At 44.1% G+C, this 20,249-nt stretch overlaps 1 protein-coding gene across 3 annotated transcripts; it reads left to right on the top strand.

The window, feature by feature from the left end:
• Positions 1–4,326: 4,326 nt before the first annotated feature.
• Positions 4,327–20,173, top strand: capn10 (calpain 10). Of its 3 annotated transcripts, none has more exons than XM_079529464.1 (13): positions 4,327–4,672; positions 6,192–6,478; positions 7,326–7,457; positions 8,349–8,545; positions 9,234–9,523; positions 9,942–10,086; positions 10,995–11,161; positions 12,279–12,541; positions 13,267–13,469; positions 13,919–14,183; positions 14,799–15,001; positions 16,490–16,535; positions 18,014–20,173. In XM_079529464.1, the coding sequence occupies exons 2-13, from the start codon at positions 6,335–6,337 to the stop codon at positions 18,122–18,124; spliced, it is 2,166 nt and encodes a 721-aa protein (XP_079385590.1). In that variant the 5' UTR covers positions 4,327–4,672; positions 6,192–6,334; the 3' UTR covers positions 18,125–20,173. The 3 variants fall into 3 exon arrangements, with proteins under 3 accessions (XP_079385590.1, XP_079385589.1, XP_079385591.1); XM_079529463.1 differs by having other exon boundaries at positions 6,188–6,478; XM_079529465.1 differs by lacking the exon at positions 18,014–20,173 and adding an exon at positions 17,289–17,445 and having other exon boundaries at positions 6,188–6,478.
• The last annotated feature ends 76 nt before the right edge of the window (positions 20,174–20,249 follow it).

Raw genomic sequence — 20,249 nt, 5'->3', positions numbered from 1 at the left:
CAATAAACGCTGACAAGAGTGTGACATCATTAAGATTCTGAATATGATGAAGCATATTCATATCTACTGGGTTGTTTATTTTTTTACCAAAATAATTTGCAATACAAAACACCCATCGTTAGAAAAGTCCATAAGCAAATGTCACCTTGTTATTCTTAGACAACAGCATGGAAATATGACAAACATCTACTGAGAAGTTAAAAGAAACAGGGGATCTGAGCACTAAAAAAGAAAATATGGAGGAGAGGAGGTAAAGTTAAAACAAAAGATAATTCTATAAAAAGTACCAACATGTTTCAACCAGTTAACTTAACTAGTCAAAACATGTTGTCCCTTCTCATTAAACTAGGGGTGTCCAAAGTGCTGTATGGGACATTTTTACATTGTAGTTATTTATTAACATGGGCATTTCCCAGAGTATAATTTGTCAGGATTATTTGTTCCTTTGTCTCATTGTGAAGGGGTATTTTATTTCTTCTTTTTGAGTGGTGCAACCAGCTATAGACAGCTATGTGTGTCCCTGGGTCCCTGGGTCTGTCCCTGGCTGGCTGGGTCTGTCCGAGCACGAAAGTCCATGGGTCTGTCCCTGGTTGGCTGGGTCTGTCCGAGCACGGAAATAGCTTTTGTTGGTTTTCACAACCAAGTGTCACTGTTGCGCAGCCTAACACACACATATTAACTGTCTATATGATGATTTGGGGTGTTACAGTACAGTACAGTACAGTGACAGTACAGTACAGTGAGGTTCCCCCACACAGGTAACTCTGTCATTTCTCAACCATTCCGGATGCGGGGCGGCTCGCCGGAACCGGGCTGACCCCTTGGGTGCGTTCCTGGGGGTCTGGATGTTCCGGGGACCCCCCAGGGACCCCCCGGGGACCCCCACACGGTAACTCTGTCATTTCTCGACCGTTTCGGACGCGAGGCGGCTCGCCAGCCCGCCTGGCCACGTTCCTGTGGGTCTGGAACTTCTGGGGACCCCCCGGGGACCCCCACATGGAGTTGCACCACTTACTAAACACGGGTGTGATTTTCTTTCCCCTTTTTCTTTTTTTTTTTACCTTGCACGTCTGATTACGTGAAATAGGCTGAAAATTATTTTAGTGTTTTGTTCACAGCACACATACACTTGCCAAAAGACCATTAATATTAAATATTGATGATGATGATAGTTAAATACAATTGTTTGTATTTGATGTGATGTGATGCATTATGTATGTGGCTATATGTTATGGTCCAAAGCTACATTATGTCAGGAGATGTAGTTGGCCCATTGGTGTTTTAATATTTTCTAATATGGCCCCCTTTGAAAACAGCTTGGACACCTCTTCATCAGGGGGAGAACTCTATTGAGAAGTATACTGTAAGACCGTCATTACATTAACTCAGAGAGGAAGGCTGGAAGGGGTTTTGAACCCGCTCGTCACTCTTGCCACCTGACCCAAATGCAGTTTCAGTAAACCCTGAATTATGTGGTTGACAGGAGGATCGCTGCATCTCTGTCTGAGATGGAATGAACGTGATCTCTTTACCATTGTTTCTGATCTCAGGGTTCAAGTCACAACCAGTGGTTTAAAGAAATGTATTAAGTAGAAGTATCAATGCTGCAATGCAAAAATACACTGTTACAAGTAAAAGTCAGGAATACAAAATGTACTTTTTTGATTGATTGATTGAAGAATTTATTAATAGTTTGCAGAATTACAGTACATTTCAAGCACAAACTCAATACAAAGGCTGTTAACTGTGAGTGGACGACCCAATTAAGCATTACACTTGTTTCCAATAGGGTCCACAATGTTCAAATCATCAAAAACATTTAGAGACGTACAAATAGACACTTCTATATAGACAAAGGACAGGACAGGAATTCATCATAAAAATGTTTTAAGTTTTCAAATGTTTTAAAATCTTTTTAAAATAGCAGATCTACAAGCTCACAATGTGTCACATCTCGTTCTTTTCTTAAGCAAAAGCATCAATACTGAAACTATGTACTGTTACAAGTAGAAGTCCGTTAATCAACATTGACTTGAGTAAAATTACAAAGATATTGGTATCAAAAGTACTTAAAGTACCAAAAGTAGAAAATACTCAATATGCAGAATGTCCCCTTTCAAATGTCAAGTTTTCAAATGTATAAAAATCTTTTGAAAATAGACGAGCGATCTACAAGTTCACAATGGACACAAAGGACAACCTTTCTTTCAGTCGCATGGTGTGTGAAGTGTGATGATGTTGCTTCTTTGGTCTTGCGAAATCTCGCAGGACAGAATACTGCAGTGAAAAGCAAATCCCATGAAGATGCTGAAACAAGACATTGAAGGCTTAACCAACCCTTAACCGCTCTTGATGGGCATGTTGGTGACTTGCATGGTTGCTTCTGTTCTGCCATCCGTGTGTGAATGTGAATGTAATGCACTTTGGAACAAGAGCTTTAGAAATACAGACTATTTAACATGACCAAGTGGTCACAGCGGTCTGCAATGTCGAATGTGGTGTAAGGAATAATATTATTTACTGTTCACCACACAAGCACATATCTGCTCATGTTACTGATGTCTCTCTTGTCTTGTTACAGGCATGTCCTATTAGAACAAGTCATTCAAGATTAAGTTAGAACAAGTAATTCAAGATTGGGTTCTCTCCTTGGAAAATAACCCGCATACACTTGAGGTAGCACTATATGTCTTACTGGAAGAATGCATTCCTATAAGCAGCTGGGACTTCCCATAAGTCAGACATCCTGTTAGTCCAACCCAAGAGGTTAAGACTGAGGTTAGGGTTTGGGATAGTGTTCGTATAATCGGTCGGACTAACGGGACTACGGGAGGTCGAATGCTTGCTTATGTAGCAGAGTAGCTCACAACAATATCGTATGTCTTCTCCATTCTGTTTTATCGCGGTGTGCTGGGGAGGTGGCATCAAGGCCTGGGAGCTGAACAAGCTCAATTAAACCATAAAGAAGGCCAGCTCTGTTGCTGGCCTCCGAATGGAAGGTCTGCAGTCAGTCAGTAGTCGCAGATAGGAGGATTTAGGGACACACTTAATGCTATGGTGGGTGAGCACCTTCAGCCTAAGGCTCACTATTCCCCCCAACATGCATACGGAGTGGTACAGACTCTCTTGGCTTGACCAACTGCCATCAGGCATATGATGCAAATGTATAAGAACTCTCTCCCTCAATGCATATGTTCTTATGTTGGCCCTGGTCTTGTGTGTTAATGTCCAATTATGTCTGTTGTGTTTCTGCTTTCTATTAGTTTATTTATTTATCTTGTCAAATGCTGCTATAAGTCCTCAATTTCCCTTTGGGGAAGTATATCTCATCTAATCATCATCAACCTCAGCCTGATATATCTCCCCCGAGCCATGGGGAATTCCCTTTGCCTTAGTATGTGGGAGAGCCAGGTTCGAATGCCGGGTGCCGGTACATTGGTGCCGTGACCCGGACCGGGTTTCCCTGTAGGAGGAGATGAGGAGTTCTAAAAGGGGGTGAGTGTAGCAGAGTGGCTCACAACCTCGGAATGATGACCTAAAAGTGTAAGATTGATTGATTGATTGACATTTGTATTGAGAGATTGCAGAATGGGTACAGTCCAAGGGAGGTACAGGTCAATACAAAAACTGCTAAGAGGATAAAACCAAAAAAAGCACTTAAGGTCCCTGCACACTGGACACGTTTTCGGATTTATAGACGTTTTTCCGTCGGTTTTCCGAAAAACGCGTCCAGTGTGCAACCACCTTAAGACTTGTTTACATCAGGGTCCTCCATTTTCAATTAATCATTTGAGTCTACTCTGCTGTATTTCAAAGGAACAAAGTGAAACGCCAAGTTTGATCAGCATTTGACAATGAACAGCATTGGAAGAAATATACGGTATGCAAAGACATGCAATGATTTAATGTGATAATATTGTGAATTTTTTAACAGTAAAATGCCAATGGTTAATACAAGCTCAAGAACCTGATGTTGGATAGGAATTTGTGGAGGGCAGCGATCCAGGAATCCCGAGTTGGTGTTAGGCTAGACCTCACTCTCTCAGCAACTAAACTAATACATGTCCTTATCTTTCCTTAATCATGTTTTTGTATTACCTTGTTAAACAAGGTAATACAAAAATGGATGGATAGACTCTCGGGCTTGTTTGCATTGCTGTTATCCATCCATATAACACACTGACAGAATCAAATCAGAAATACAGCAGCTTATGTTATAAACGTTAATGTTGTGTGTAGGTACAACATACGTCCACTCGGTGGCGCCCATACCCAACAAAGGAAGGATTCCCATGCGTTCACAACCAAGAGGTGTCATTCCCGGAAGAGGCGTGACGAATATTATTATGTTCCTTCAGAAGCCTCACTGCGCTCAACGATAATGCACAATCTTGCGGTTCTTATGGAATAACGCTATGGTATCCACACCAGATTTTTACCTACTTTTATTTATTTTAATATTCTGAGTGTGAGTGGACGGTAAGATATGTGTGTGCGTGTAATGATTAAGTGACGTGGAGACGATCTGTCCATGATGTTTGTTTTGATGATGAGCTAACGGACGCTATGCTAGATCAGATGTGTTGGAAAGTAATGATGATCACCAGCAGCAGCAGCAGCATCAAGACGACAAACAACACGCCCTGAAGTGATGCAGGACCGGCGGCGAGAGGTAGGTTACTATGGCAACAAAAGGATGCGCTGACTCCAAATTGACACACGTGGAGATGTATAGTACCTCATCTGTGGCTTCCATTTGGCAGTGGTTGAAAGTACATATTTACTTAAGTGGAATTTGTACTGATGAATTTGTACTTTTCTTGAGTATTTCCAATATCCGGTACATTTACTTCGACTCCACTACATCTCAGATCCAAATATTGCACTTTTACTTCACTACATTTATTTGAAAGCTTTAGTTACTATGTACATTTTGTAGATACATACAATAGATACATACAATAACATCTTGATTCTTGACCATTTGAAAATATCCGATCTACAAGCTCACAATGCATTGCAATGAGATGCATTGTGAGCTGTTATTGTTAAAATATTTTTAACTTTTCAAACTTGAAATAGGACATTCTGTATAGTGAGTACTATTTCTATATTGCAGTATTGATACTTTTACTTAAGTAATAATGCTGAGTACTTTTTCCACCACTGCCTGAGGCTTCCATTTTATTTTGTTCCATTCAAATGAGCTTTTATTGGCATGAGAAAACAATGTTTACATTGTGTCAAACACATAAAACAACTAAGTTACCGGTCAGAAACAAACTTGGGACAGTATAGTTGGTGAGGGTCAACAGAGCTATGAACTGGCTGTTAATTAGCCCTGGAGCATGACTGTCATGAATATCATTCACATGACGCTCGTGAAGTCAGAGCGTCATGTGAACCATGGCTAGCTGTTAATAGTTATATTTACATATTTAGTGTCAGAGTAGCTTGCAATTGGTATAAAGCTCTTTTTTATATAGGCCTAACAAAAACCTGTAAATGGTAAATTATCTATTTATATGGCGCTTCTTTTATCCAAAGTGCTTTACATAGACATTCACCCATTCACACACATGGTGGAACCAGAAAATGGCCGCCACTGCTATGCCCGGTCTAGGGACCTCTGACCACCAGGTGTCCAAATGGACTTTTTTTTTTTTTAATTATCAAATATTCTTCAGAACTGTGAACAGCATGTGGTACAGTAAGACATTAAGGCTAAAAGGATAACAGATACAAGTCCTGGTGGGGACTTGTTTGTGTTACACAATACATGTATCGATTCTGACATTTTCAGTCTAAGTGGTCAGAGCGAAATCCCCTGCCTCAAAGTAACAATGAACATCAGAACATGTACAAAATGCAAAATCTAAGGTGCTTACCCTGCTGCCCCACCTGTCCAATTATTCTCCGGGAAGGTTTGGAAGCCAGGAGGTCCGTAGTTTTCAATTAAAAAGCATTTAATCCACTCTGTTTTGGAATCTTTCCGCCATCTTGGATATTTCCTCGTCTCCCCAAATGAGTGCAACTGGCGGTCAGGGTTGCGTTTTCATCCAAGATCGATAAAAGAAAAAAATTAAATCGTATGAAATAGGGGGTCCGTGGACTAATGCATCTCAAACCGGGTGATCCTTGAAGTTGAGAATCACAGCAGGGCTAAATGGCTGATGTTTTTCCTAAGGAAGGTGTGCGCACACAACGTTGGTGAACTGACCATGGATGCAGTGCAGCTGATCACAGCCAGTTGATCGCATCTGGCCCCAGCAGCGTCAAACAGGAAACCAGCCAGGTGCAGAGAGCCAGCCAGCCAGCCAGCCAGCCAGCAGCCATGAAGGAGGACTGGGATGAAAGCAGAGGTGGTGAAGGTCTCTTTGAGGACCTCCACTTCCCCGCCGACGACACATCGTTGTTCTCTGATTTCTCCACGCCCATCGCCAGCCTACAGGGTGACATCGTCTGGCGTCGCCCGCAGGTATAACAACTAGACTAGTAAATAAATGACCAAAACCCTGGCTGTCATAAAAATCTGCTTGGCCAGTAATTCCCCCTCAACTTTTACCTTCAACTTTATTGTCACATCATCACAAGTTTACAGGTTTTAAAAGAGTGTTTGTGTGCGTGCGTGTAAACTACATTATCCCATTAAGACCTGAGGCCAATTCTGCAACTCAGTGGTTGTCACTTTCAAGATTTTTCCAAAAATGTTCAAAAATAGCAGATGTACAAGCTTGTTGGTCTGCTATTTTTGCATAGCCAAGCCAAAAATGACACCGATGCTTTCCTGGTTTTAATGGGTTATATACAGTGACACAACCTCCACTCCTCAAATGAAGTGTGACTTCTTTAATGAAAACGAGTTGCTGCTTCTATCTATTTTGATTATCGAGCAATTGTTCAGCCTCTAATCTAAGTCAATTGTACCCTTTAGAATAGGATAAATGTTTAGGTTTGGCCTTTTCGACATATTATATTATAGTAAGATATCTTAACAACTTTCACCCTGACGTCCCTATGTTTTGGAACGATAATTGGCAAAATGTTCAAACATAGTGAAAATAGCAGATATACAACCTCACACATTGCGACACATTTTTACCCCTTCATCCATATTGTATACGTTGGCTTTTCAAAAACAGCTGTTGAACATTTTAGAAAAATGGTGTTTGCGAAGAATTAACACAAATCCTCTCTTCTGGGGGTTCCTGTCACGAAACAGTTTCAGATGGGGGTCCATGGAAAAAAATAATGAATTTGGGGGGTCCTTGGAATGAAACAGTTTGAGAACAGTTTAGGTGTAATGGATGTGTGTTCCTCTGTAGGAGATATGCCAGTCTCCTGTCCTGCTCCCAGACAACATGCATCAGGCTCATGCCAAGCAGGGTCTTCTGGGAGACTGCTGGTTCCTGTGTGCCTGCACCGTCCTCCTGAAGAACCAGCATCTGTTGGACAGGGTAATAACCACAATGCACACAATCTGTTACAGTACATGTCAATGAATAATGCACAGATCATTAAAGTCCCTATACTTTAACGCTTCTTAGCCAGGGATTAAGTTTAGACGTGCGATGAAAAGCCGATGTCCAAAAAAGTTCACTGAGTTTAACAAAAAGTATTTATTCTCGGTCACTTTACTATAAATAAATAAAACAAAATAGTCAAAACGCATACAGAATCACTACCGGGTTTTGTCTGACATTCAAAACTGTTTGCCTCTTGTCATCAGCAACACCTGGGACTGATTATAGACCTCCTAAAGTATCTAGGGCAACTTTGGCCTTGACCATGCCCATGCAATGACAACCCAAAATTAGAAATAAACCAAACAGAAAATAATTGTCTCTTACATATACAGTGGCGTATCCAGGAATTACGTTTTGGGCAGGCAAGATCATGTGTTAATTGTCGTCTCCCCACGCACAATCGTAGCACTAAAAGTTTTCAAAGAGATATACCTGCCAGACGAGTAGGATACAAAGGCTGAAAGGCTGCATTTACATTCCAATGGGTGATTGAGGGGCGCGCTCTACCGCAACGGCCAATTAGCTGTCCATTAATTGTTCTCAGGTCTTGTTTTTGTCTTCTTTTTTTGTGGATTTGGATTTGGACAGGCGGACGCCTGCCCTCGCCTTATTGTAGATACGCCTCTGTACATATATTGTGTCTCTTGTTTTGCTATAGCAACGTTACATATTTAAATATCAGCCGATATATCGGTAACGGAAACCTAACTCCTGGTTTCGGCACTAGCTTTGATTGTATATTAATGCATACTAGTTTATTTTGTTCTAACATACTCTGTGCTGTGTTGTGTGTGTACTGTATGTATGTATGTATGTATGTAGGTGTTACCCCCAGACCAGCCACAGTGGGGCGCTAGCGAGTACCGAGGCCGCTTCCGTTTTTGTCTATGGCAGCAGGGCCGCTGGGCAGAGGTAACCGTTGACGACCGGCTGCCCTGCGTCGGCGCCGCACTCTGCTTCTCCCGATGCCATGCCCCCAATGCATTCTGGGTAGCTCTGCTGGAGAAGGCTTACGCCAAGTGAGTGTAGCAGAGTGGCTCTGATGACCTACAACTAAAGTCTTAATACTGTATCTCCCCCGAGCTAAAGGGAATTCCCTTTGGCTTAGTGGTTAAGATTTTGGCTTTCCGCGCGGGAGGCCCGGGGTTCGAATCCCAGGAGTTACCCGTCAATGGGCATTTAAAATGCTTTGTGAAAAGATTTATTTTGTCCATACACAATTGATCAAGTGTTTGAATGTAACGTGTTTTTTTAAAAAAATGTACTTTGGTTTGTAATGTAACAAGTAAGGATGGTTGATGGCATACAGAGATCTGTGAGGTCAGTGAGGCCCCTTTTCCACCAAAAGAACTTTGGTTCTAGAACTGGTTCATTTTAATTTTTTTATGGTTTATATCACATCTGCATCTTCCAAACTGAATAGTGACACGCACAGCCCACTTTGGTTACCACTTGGTTCCAGTTCCGAACCAACGTTTAGGGATCTGAACAAATTAATTTTGTTCAAAAGTAGGCAGGAAAAAAGAGCTGAAGCGGTGGTTAATGGGAGCGAACGGTGTCGGAGTGTTGAAGACTACCATAGATCAGGGTTACTCAAAGTGGGCGCCGTGATGCAAAATCCAGGGGTGCCTGCAAAAATATAATAGATAACATAATATTTCATACAAGTCCTCCTGGGCCTTCTCCTATTATATTATTCATGTCTAGGCTCCATGGGTCGTACGAGCGCCTCTGGGCAGGCCAGGTGTCTGAGGCCCTGGTGGACCTGACCGGAGGCCTGGCAGAGTGTCTCAGCCTGGGGTCTGCAGAGTGCCTCAGCCTGGGGTCTGCAGACTGCCTCAGCCTGGGCTCCGCAGAGCCGGAGGAGGAGGAGGAGGTGGAGTGGGGGACGAGTCAGGACAGCGACCGCGGCCGGAGGAGACGGCTCAACCTAAACCAGCTGCACGCCGTCAGAGATGGCTGCTCTCTCAGCTGCTCCACTCACAGCACCCCCGCAGGTCAGGACGGCTTAATTCACCTCTTGTAGGTTGGAGAGATTAGTGGAACTACTCGATGACGAGTCCCTGAAGTTAATTAAAGCTGTCAAACGGAATGTTTCGTTTTAAAATCTGTCTGGGAAACATCCTTTTTCATAATTCAGATGAAATGAGATATGTGTTTTTCTTTCTTACAAAAGCTAAGACCCATCACATGTATGTGCACGCATGCAGGCACGCACACATCTGGAAAAAATGTTATTACATTTTTTGACCAATTCTTTGCAATACAACAAAATAGAGAACACCGGGTTGAAAGCGGATGAAATCAAGTTATGATTGTGTGTAACATATTTAAAATGCTGAGCAACCTCCAAACGGACGAGGCCTCACACCCCCCTGTGATCTCCTCTGTGACCTTGCCTGTGTGTCCCAGCAGGTGGCAGCAGTGAGCTTGGTCAGCATCACGCCATGAGTGTCATGGAGTGGGTGGACGTGAGGAGGACATCGGGCGGGACGGTCAGACTGCTCAGGATCCGAAACCCATGGGGCAGACGCAGCTGTGGAGGGGCCTGGACTGAGAGGTGCGTGCGTGCGTGCGTGCGTGCGTGCGTGCGTGCGTGCGTGCGTGCGTGCGTGCGTGCGTGCGTGCGTGCGTGCGTGCGTGCGTGCGTGCGTGTGTGCGTGCGTGTGAGATGTATGAGTCTTACTCTTACATGAACGAATGACCTTTCTTAAGCATTTAAAGAACCCATGAACAGGAAGTACCCTAACCCAGTATGAGTAGGCCTAACCGTGTTATGTATTCAATTAATAGCATAATATATTTTAAACCACCCAGACAAATTAGAATGATTATAAAGAATATAGAAAATTCACTTTCAAAGTGATGAACAACAGGCTGTAGTATTTCTGCTAATGAACTGAATGTGAAGCAGTGATAGAATTAGTTTAGCCAAAAGATGTACCTTGGCAGAAGACTGGTGTACGGTAGTTCCGGGCCTCTTCCCACTTCCTTCACACGTGTTAGTTATCGGGTCAGCGTGCTGCTATTGTGCGTGTTGGCTCGCTGGAAACGCTGCTACACCAGTGGGTCTCAAAGTGTTTTTGAGTGGGTTCCAAATGACCTTGTACGTGTGTGTAACTCTGAGAATGTACAAATGGATGGAAGTCGCTAGGGTCAATTTGGTTCCATTTGTACATTCCTCAGAGTCATGGGGGTCCTTGAAATGAAAACGTTTGAGAACCACCGTACACTAAACGGAACAGAGCCTTCATTAGTATCGTCGGTAACACCTGTGAAGGAAGTCGGAAGAGGCCCAGAAGTAGGAAGAGTTATTTCCAAGATGCCGTATGTGCATGGAGCCTGTTATATATCAGTGACAGTGCCAGCGTGTCATCAGGTGAGGTGTTTAGCCCCACCCAGAAAAAAATGCTCTCAGCAGGAAATGCCCAAAACGGGGCTTATGTCTTGTGTGTTTCCTCTGTCCAGTGGGGAAGGCTGGAGCTCTGTGGACCCCGTCTGTGCTCTGAGCCTCCAAGGCCGGGCGGAGGAGGGCGACTTCTGGTTGGACGAGGCTGAATTTGTGTCGCAGTTTGATGATGTCACTGTAGGCTACCCCATAAACCGGGAGGGCCACCTGCAGAGCATCTATACTGGTACTTATCTCGTTTTATCTGTGACTTGGGATGTGCGCAGTCTATTAAACGCTGCTGCTGGCTAGTCGCATGCTAGTCGGTTAAGACTTGAGGCCAATTCTGCAAATGCCCTCTAAGGTTTGCACACTTTCAAGATTTTTGCGCTGTGAACTTGTATGAACTTGTATCTGGCTAAACCGTTATTTTGTTCAACCGACTCGGATAAACCATTAGGGTTTTACAGTGTAGATTTGGGTCCCTATGATTGTAAAATATTGTATCAAACGGGACTTCTATGCTAAATGTACGTACAGAATATCAAACTGGCGATCCTTGAAATGGACTTAGAAAGGCCAGGCTTGAGCAATTTGAGAGGTCGACCGGCTGCAGATTTTTAACCCCATGAACAAGAAAGGAACGCACCCACTCATGGAACAAAGTTCAAAAGTGTTTAATATGCCGCAGCGGTCATCAAACAACGTGCGTGTTTCGGCCTATTTGCCTTAGTCAGCGTTTCTGAACGCTGACCGGTCTCGACTCAATGTTGTTCGTTGACTGAAGCGGCATATTAAACTTGTACTTTGTTCGTGTGTGGATGGTTGCTTTGTAGTTCATTGGAATTAAGACCTGAGGATTCTACAAATGTCTTCTAAATCCTAACAGTTTCCTGAAAAACTTATGTTTCAGTGATTCTCAAACATTTTCATGTCAAGGACCACCAAAAGTTTGGCTCCCGAACCCCCAGAAGCAAAGATTTGAGTTAAAAAAATGTTTGCTTTAAAAAGAATTATACATTCAAAGATTTGCACAAATCTTCTACGGTTATTCAAGAATAGCAGATCTACACGCTCATAAGCTGGTAGGTACATCTGCTATTTTTGAATAGCCAACATCCCAAATAACAGTTAGGGCCCTATTATGCGTGTCTTAAGTACCAGGTCTTATGACTTAACTTAAGACCTGGAGACGTGGTCAATGCTGTTTGGCCACTCAGAATAGCCAAATGGCATTGATCACGCCTCGAGGTCTTAAGTTAAGTAATAAGACCTGGTACTTAAGACATGCATAATAGGGCCCTTAGAGTGTTAACACTTGCTTTCTTGGGTTTTAATAATGGCTTAAACATTTCCAACAACAGGAAATGTGCTGCGTCACAGTACCCAGGCGGTAGGCCGGTGGGTGAAGGGCCAGTCGGCGGGGGGCTGTCGGAACAGCAGCGGCTACGCCACCAACCCCAAGCTGTGGCTCAAAGTGTGCCAGAGTGGAGAGGTGCTGATCTCCCTGCTGCAGCACAGGAGACGCAGGGCCACGGCCACGCACTACGCACAACGACCACCGGAGGGCGCCAACAACGCTAAACACCAGCACTACCTCCAGGCTATTGCTCTTCACATGTGGAAGGTTTGTTTTTTGATGTGACTTTTCATTCATTCATTCATTCAAACCTTTATTTATTCTCGAAAGACATTGAGGTCATCCTCATTTGCAGTGTCGTGGAGATACACATAATACAATATTTCAAAGCAATAAACAAAAACGGAACAGAACATTTCCTCATCGTGTGACGTAGCACGTAGTGTGTGTGTGTGTGTGTCTGTGTGTGTGTGTGTGTGTCGCACGCGTGTGTGCGTGCATGCGACCATGCGTACGTGCGTGCGTGCGCGCATTTAACCTGTTAACACCTGGAACGCATCTGTGTCACCTTAGCTTTTAACCACTATAACCATTATTTTAAAGTTTAGCTATTGAAAAATAGCAGATCTACAAGCTCATAGCGCAGCACTGACTGAGTACTGTGCTATGAACTTGTAGATCTGCTATTTTACAAAAATCGTGAAAACGTGTGCAAATCTTATTTTTCCACAGCGAATGTTTTAACTCAAATCTTTGCTGCTGGTCGTCCCTGACTCCCTGGAACAACATATTTTCAGATGGGGGTCGGCAGCCAAATACAGATCATCTTTGGGGTCTTTGACATGAAATAGTCTGAGCACCACCGATATAGGAACATATCAGTGGTGCTCATATCAGGATTCAGGAACAGGAACATATCTATCGTGATTAAGAAGACATTTTGTAGAATCTGGTCTCAGCTCTCGGGTTTCAAAGGGTTTAACTGCCGTCAGGTGGAGAAGAAGCGTTTGAACCTGGGCAGAGCGCTGAGCAGCACTCCCTGTGCGTCCACTCACTGCCACGCCTACGAGAGAGAGGTGGTCCTCCACGGCCACCTGGAGCCTGGCTACCACCTGCTGGTCCCCAGCACCTTCCTCCCGGGAGCCGAGGCCAGCTTCCTCGTCAGGGCCTTCTCCTTCTGCCCCGTATCCCTCAGGTAACGAACGCCCACTGACTGACTGGATGGAATCGTGCTTACAACAACTATTTTTGGGCTCCCTGGAAATACATTCTCATAAATATGTTTCATATATACTTTGGCTTGGTAGATTTGAATTACTATTACAAAATATACACGTTAAGCACTTCAGCACTATATACATTTCCTCCATTTGAAAATAGCAGATCTACAAGCAAAGTGACACATTGTGAGCTTGTAGATATGCTATTTTCAAAAGAAATGTTATACATTTGAAAACTTCAAATGGCACATTCTGCATAATGAGTACTTTTACTTTTGAATTCCGGACTTTTACTTGTAACGCAGTATTTCTACATCGCGGTATTGATACTTTTTCTTAAGTAAAACATACTTTTTCGATCACTGATGTTTTGTTTTGCGTTTGGATGCGTGCATAATGAACTGTGCCTCCTCCTCCTCCTCAGTGTCCTGAAAGCCCCGGGTCCATCGCTACCGCTGGCCACAGACGGAGAAGAGTGGGAGACCAGCGTCCTCCGTGGCGCGTGGGAGGTGGGCACGACCGGCGGAGGAAGCAGGAACTTCCTCTCTCACTGTCGCAATCCCCGTTTTCCGTTCGCCGTGTGTGAAGACCCGGCGAAGATGGCCGTGGGAGCTAACAACATCAGAGTCGGCCTGCGCCAGAACCGCGCCGACACTGACCTCCATCCTATCGGCTTCCACATCTATAAGGTCCGTCGGTCGTTGGCATTACGTTAATGTAGCCGTGTTTGTGCATGACTCTATGCATGACTCTAGGTTGCCTTTGTCTCGAGACAGTGAACTGAGGACAGAGGGAGAGTTGTAGAGTCTGTATAACATCTGTATTTGTTTTGCATTTGTTTTGTCTCAGTGGAAAAGAATCCTCTCTGAGGACAATAACTCTAACCCTAACAATCTCTTTTGGTAAGCGGGTAAAATAGAACATACTGTAGAGATGACATCCTGTATACTGTTATCAGTGAATATGCCGGTCTATGCCATTCATTTACAGTAATATTTTGAATATTATACAAGCGTACATTTGTTAACCACTTGTGAAACCACTGTCATAGATATTTTTTTAATTACACACTGGTATATCGGATCGGTACTCTGTATCGACTGATATGCAAGTCATGGGTATCATAAAGTGGTACTGGGAAGGAGAAATTGGTCTCAGTACATCTCTAGAGTCTACATGCAATACACCTTGAGTCAGCTTGAGGCTCATCTTATACTTACGTGAATGCAGCGTGCAACTAATATATAAATCAGCCATTGAGTCCCAGCTGTTGATAATCGGTCTGATATGAATGTGTATATCAGGTCCCGGAGGAGGAGGAGGGAGTGCCCGAGCCGACTCTCCCCAGGGACGAGGAGCCCGTGGCGAGCTGCGTTCCTCACTGCTACATGCAGGATGTGAGCCTGGCCTGCCGTCTCCCTGTGGGCCTCTACGTCGTGGTGCCCTCCACCTACCAGCCTGACTGTCCAGCCAGCTTCACTCTGACCGTGGCTCACACAATACACAGGTCAGTCGTAGGGCCCTCCACCTACCAGCCAGCTTCACTCTGATGGAGCGTTCACACGGGCAGTTGTAAAAGATGCAACGATGCAAAGGTAAGGTACACGCAGTGTATTTGTAGCCGTTTGTAGCTTTTGCAGCAGCTACAAACGTCTTGTCTAATTTGCTCCGTAGCTTTACGTCGCTGGCTTCCATTGACAATGAATGGTAGACTGCGTCGGCCCGCGTGAACGCAACAAACATGACCGTGGCTCACACAATACACAGGTTAGCACTAGGGTTAGGACCCGGAAGGAACCGGTTCTTTATCAGACCCGGTTCCGGGATTGAAGAACCGGAATCGGTTCCATCGTATTTGGAACCGTTTCTTTTTTTTTTTTAATGTATTTTTATTGAGGCTCTGAGATTTCACAACTGTTCAATCACAATTCAATGTATATAGAACCACACATTTTTCTTTTTTCAACATAACATAGGAAAACAACAAGAACCACAATACGGACATTACAATGCACAGACAAAAAACAAACAAACAAAAAAGACAAAACGAGTACACCACAGTCTTGACATGATTACATTACAGGTCACCAGAGTCTTTGTTATTCACTACCGTTCAATAAGGTACATTGAAGCACAGTCTAGAAGGGTCCACTGTATCTAAGACTGGTTCCCATACCTTTGTGAACCCTTCCATGTTATCACGGAGGAGATAAGTCAGTTTCTCTTGGAACCGTTTCTGGAACCGTTTTTTATCACACTGTCAGAGCTGGTATGTGGACATGACGTCTGCCATACAATTACTATACCAGTGGTTCTCAAACGTTTTAATTTCACTCTTGAGAGAGTTACAGTCCTGTAAAGGTCTATTTGAACCCCCTATAGGAATCGTTAGAGGGAACCGTTAAGGTTCACTGTTAAGGAACCGGTCTGTCGCTTTGTGGTCTGTTACTTTGGTGCAATGGTGGAAAAAGTACTCCAATCTTTCAATACTGCAATGTAGAAATATTCCATTACAAGTAAAAGTCTGGAATAACAAATGTACTTGAGTAAAAGTACAAAAGGGTATCAAAATGTACTCTTAAAGTACCAAAAGTAGAAAGTACTCATTATGCAGAATGTTTTCAAAAGTATAAAATGTATAAACAATCCTTTGAGAATAGCAGATCTAAAAGCAGATCTGCTATTTTCAAATGGCCAAAATGGATAATATTTGCCTCTGAGATGTAGTGGAGTAGATGTAAAAATACGGAAATACTCCAGTAAAGTAAAAATACCTCAAAATTGTACTTTAAGTAAATGTACTTAGTTACTTTCCATCACTGCTTGGTGTCAACTTTCATTGACACTGCTGGTGCAAACATAATTACTTTTATAGATTTAGTTAGTTAAAGTTCAATGCAATCCAGAGTAGATCAAAGTTACGAATTGCAGCTCTAATATTGCCTGATGATGACGTTTACAGTAATTGATAAAGCATCTGCCTTTTGTCTTGTAGGAGAGTGGTGAAAAGTCAGGAGAGGCTTGGGAGATCCATTCAAGAGGTCAGTAAAGCCAGATGTGAGCTTGTAGATCTGCTATTTTTCCTACCATTTATGATTTTTGACCTGACCCAACATACATACTACTCACACATGCACTGTTTGTCACCCTCGAGCTGCCATTCATACAGAACCCAGCGGAAGAGTTCTCAATGGGCCTGAAAATTAAGGCCGGGTCGGGCCTGGGTTCTGTATGAACGGCAACTCAAGGGTGACAGTGCATATGTGAGTACCAGGACCCCCCCCCATCTATTTTTGAGTGGTGCAACCACTCCTATAGACGGCTATGTGTGTCCCTGGGTCCCTGCCTGGGTCCCTGGCTGGCTGGCTGGGTCTGTCCGAGCACGGAAATAGCGTTTGGTTGGTTTTCACAACCAAGCGTAGCGCAGCCTACCGTAACACACACACACATATATTAACTGAAGATTTGGGATGTTACAGTACAGTACAGTACAGTAGAGAGACCCCCTGGGGACCCCCACACGGTAACTCACCGTTTCGGACGCGGGCGGCAATAAACGATTTGTGGAGAAAAAAAAAAACTAAAAAAGAAGAACACCCGCATTAGAATGAAGACAACTAGCTCCATTCTATCTCCATCTATGAAACAATTCAAGACCAACGTGTATGTTGGGACAGGATTAGGCCAGGGTACATGTGTTTTGGTCTGTATTTCTCCTTTAACTATAATACCACTGGTCAGCCAATAGATGGCAGCATTGAATGCTCTCTCTGTGTCTCTGTGTGGGTCGGCAGGTCTCTCACATCTCGCTGATGCGGAGCTAGTTCTGAAACAACGATGTGGGTTCACCTCTCTCTGCCTCTTGGCCCGACATCACAGGACCGTCTCCACGGGCGCTCTGAAGAGCCGTGTGTGTGTGTGTGTGTGTGTGTGTGTGTGTGTGTGTGTGTGTGTGTGTGTGTGTGTGTGTGTGTGTGTGTGTGTGTGTGTGTGTGTGTGTGTGTGTGTGTGTGTGTGTGTGTGTGTGTGTGTGTGTGTGTGTGTGTGTGTGTGTGTGTGTGTGTGTGTGTGTGTGTGTGTGTGTGTGTGTGTGTGTGTGTGTGTGTGTGTGTGTGTGTGTGTGTGTGTGTGTGTGTGTGTGTGTGTGTGTGTGTGTGTGTGTGTGTGTGTGTGTGTGTGTGTGTGTGTGTGTGTGTGTGTGTGTGTGTGTGTGTGTGTGTGTGTGTTTCTCGCCAGTGGCTGACAACGCAGACAGGGAACATTATGTGGAAATGTGTGTGTGTGTGTATGCACCGGGACATTTCAAAACCCTTTCATCCTGAAGCGGCAAAGACTAGGAGGACCAGTGAACACACACACACAGAGAGAGTGGTGATTAGCACATCAGAGCTTGTCGGTGGGCTGGGCTGCTAATGAAGGATGACGGGGCTGGCTGGTGTAAACAAACAGCCGCCATTGAAGAGGCCGATCTCTCTCTCTCCCTGTCTCTCTCTCTCTCTCTCTCTCTCTCACCCACTAGAGCGCCTGCCGGCCTCAGACAAAGGGCTCTCTGATGAAGCTGCTCAAACTGAGGCCCAGGGGCCGGCCCAGGGGACGGGCTTCCAGACGGACGGAGCCGACCACACCGTGACATACAGTAGCTGTCACCATTACACGTTTAAGTTGACGATGAATTGTCACACAAATAATTGCGATTATTACAATTTAATTGTGTTTTTGGCGTTTGGACATTGGAACACAGTGTGACTAAATTTGACTGAGGGACTGCCATTGGATTTTTATTTTATTTTAATTTTTTTTCATGTCATATGAAAGCAGGGAATGATAGCTTAAAATTGACATTGGTTGTTCAGTTTGACCCACCAGTTTTGGAGATATGGCTTATAGAGTAATGTCTTGCAGAAAACAGCGAGTTGAGAAAACAGGCTTGAAAGGTTCACTTCTGTGGCCTCTAACATTACACCTATAGCTAGCTACATGTTTAGCACATTGTAAGCTTGGAGATCTGCTATTTCTGCTTTTTTTTTTTACATCTTTCAACATGGAAACGATTATGACAAAATACCCTGCATATCCCACGCACACAGCCACTCATACCCCACGCACACAGCCACTCATACCCCACGCACACAACCACTCATACCCCACGCACACAACCACTCATACCCCACGCACACAGCCACTCATACCCCACGCACACAGCCACTCATACCCCACGCACACAACCACTCATACCCCACGCACACAGCCACTCATACCCCACGCACACAGCCACTCATACGCCACGCACACAGCCACTCATACCCCACGCACACAGCCACTCATACCCCACGCACACAGCCACTCATACTCCACGCACACAGCCACTCATATGTCACAGCAGCGACAGATCATGGACGGTGTCTCGTTCTTTCTCCTCAACGACACTTTTTAACGTATTTGTTTTTGAGTGGTATAGGGGGTGCTGTTGCACCACTCGCTTCAGACTGGTCTGATTTTTAGAAAGTAATTTTACATTTATTTCGTATCTTTCTATGTTATTTTATTCCTTTGTAATGTGTTTTATTGTTGACGACACCGTCGAGGAGCTTTGTACCAAAGACTTGTTGCACAGCTCTTGTTGTGTACCTTGTGTTACTCTCGAGTGACCGATTAAATGCTGAACTGTGTTGGACTGCTCTGACTGAGCCCAGAGCAGAGTGGCAGGACTCTGCTCCCCCTGATCTCATCCCAACCAAACCCTATACTGTACTGTTGCCCCATCCCAACCAAACCCTACTGAATACTGTACTGTCCCCCCATCCCAACCAAACCCTATACTGTACTGTACTGTTGCCCCATCCCAACCAAACCCTACTGAATACTGTACTGTCCCCCCATCCCAACCAAACCCTATACTGAATACTGTACTGTCCCCCCATCCCAACCAAACCCTATACTGTACTGTACTGTTGCCCCATCCCAACCAAACCCTATACTCATGGATTAAAGTTCTCAGTCGCCATTCGCCACGACTGATTTCAGTCATTCGGATTCCGTAGAAGCCAGCATGTCTCCTATGGAAGAATGTCGCTCGCCCAAAAATAGCAAATCTACCAGCTTGTAGATCAGCTATTTTTGGCACCTGAAATGGTTGTTTGTGTATGATGTAGAACAGCAGTAAAATAGGTTTAGAGTGATAATACCTTACGATTTTCAGTCATCTATTTATTCCATGTATACTTTATTGTATACTGTACTTTGTTGACTGGGGTCCCCCAGGGCTCTATTCTAGAATCTCTAGTATTTCACTCTACACCAAAACTCTACATCTGCTATTTTCTCCGGATGTTGAAGAAACCGCCACATATTTTGTTTTTATGTTGATGAGCACTGAACCCCTGTGCGTGTTCCCGCTGCTCGTACCCTGTGTCCATGTGTGCATAAGTCACACATTTTAGGTTTTTAATGTCAAGGACCCCTCATTATAACTCTGAGTTACAGACCTGTAAAGACTAAAGTTTGGAACCGGCCTCAACAAGGTACCCTGAGTTTGAGAATCACACCAGAATGGTCGTGGACAGACACAGACCGTCCCACTGATAGGCTTTTAAATGTTGATGATGATCTATTATTGTTATTGGTACTGTACGTATTGCTGTGCCTGTACTGTACTGTAGGCTTGCCTACATGTGTTAAAAATGGACAAATAAAGGTCTTTAAAAGATGAGCGTGTGTTTCTTCTGTCACATGTCAAGGACCAAGAATTGTGTGTG

This window comes from Electrona antarctica (genome assembly GCF_951216825.1).
Source record: "Electrona antarctica genome assembly, chromosome: 19".
NCBI classification, from domain to species: domain Eukaryota; kingdom Metazoa; phylum Chordata; class Actinopteri; order Myctophiformes; family Myctophidae; genus Electrona; species Electrona antarctica.
Note: the sequence above shows the minus strand (reverse complement) of the source record. Positions and strands in the feature narration are given on the sequence as shown.

Excerpts from the sequence above, each read along its gene's own strand:
- capn10 (XM_079529464.1), top strand. The coding sequence starts at position 6,335 with ATGAAGGAGGACTGGGATGAAAGCAGAGGTGGTGAAGGTCTCTTTGAG. Across the intron at positions 7,458-8,348 it reads ACCAGCATCTGTTGGACAGG|GTGTTACCCCCAGACCAGCC; the intron begins GTAATAACCACA and ends GTATGTATGTAG. Across the intron at positions 11,162-12,278 it reads CCTGCAGAGCATCTATACTG|GAAATGTGCTGCGTCACAGT; the intron begins GTACTTATCTCG and ends TTCCAACAACAG.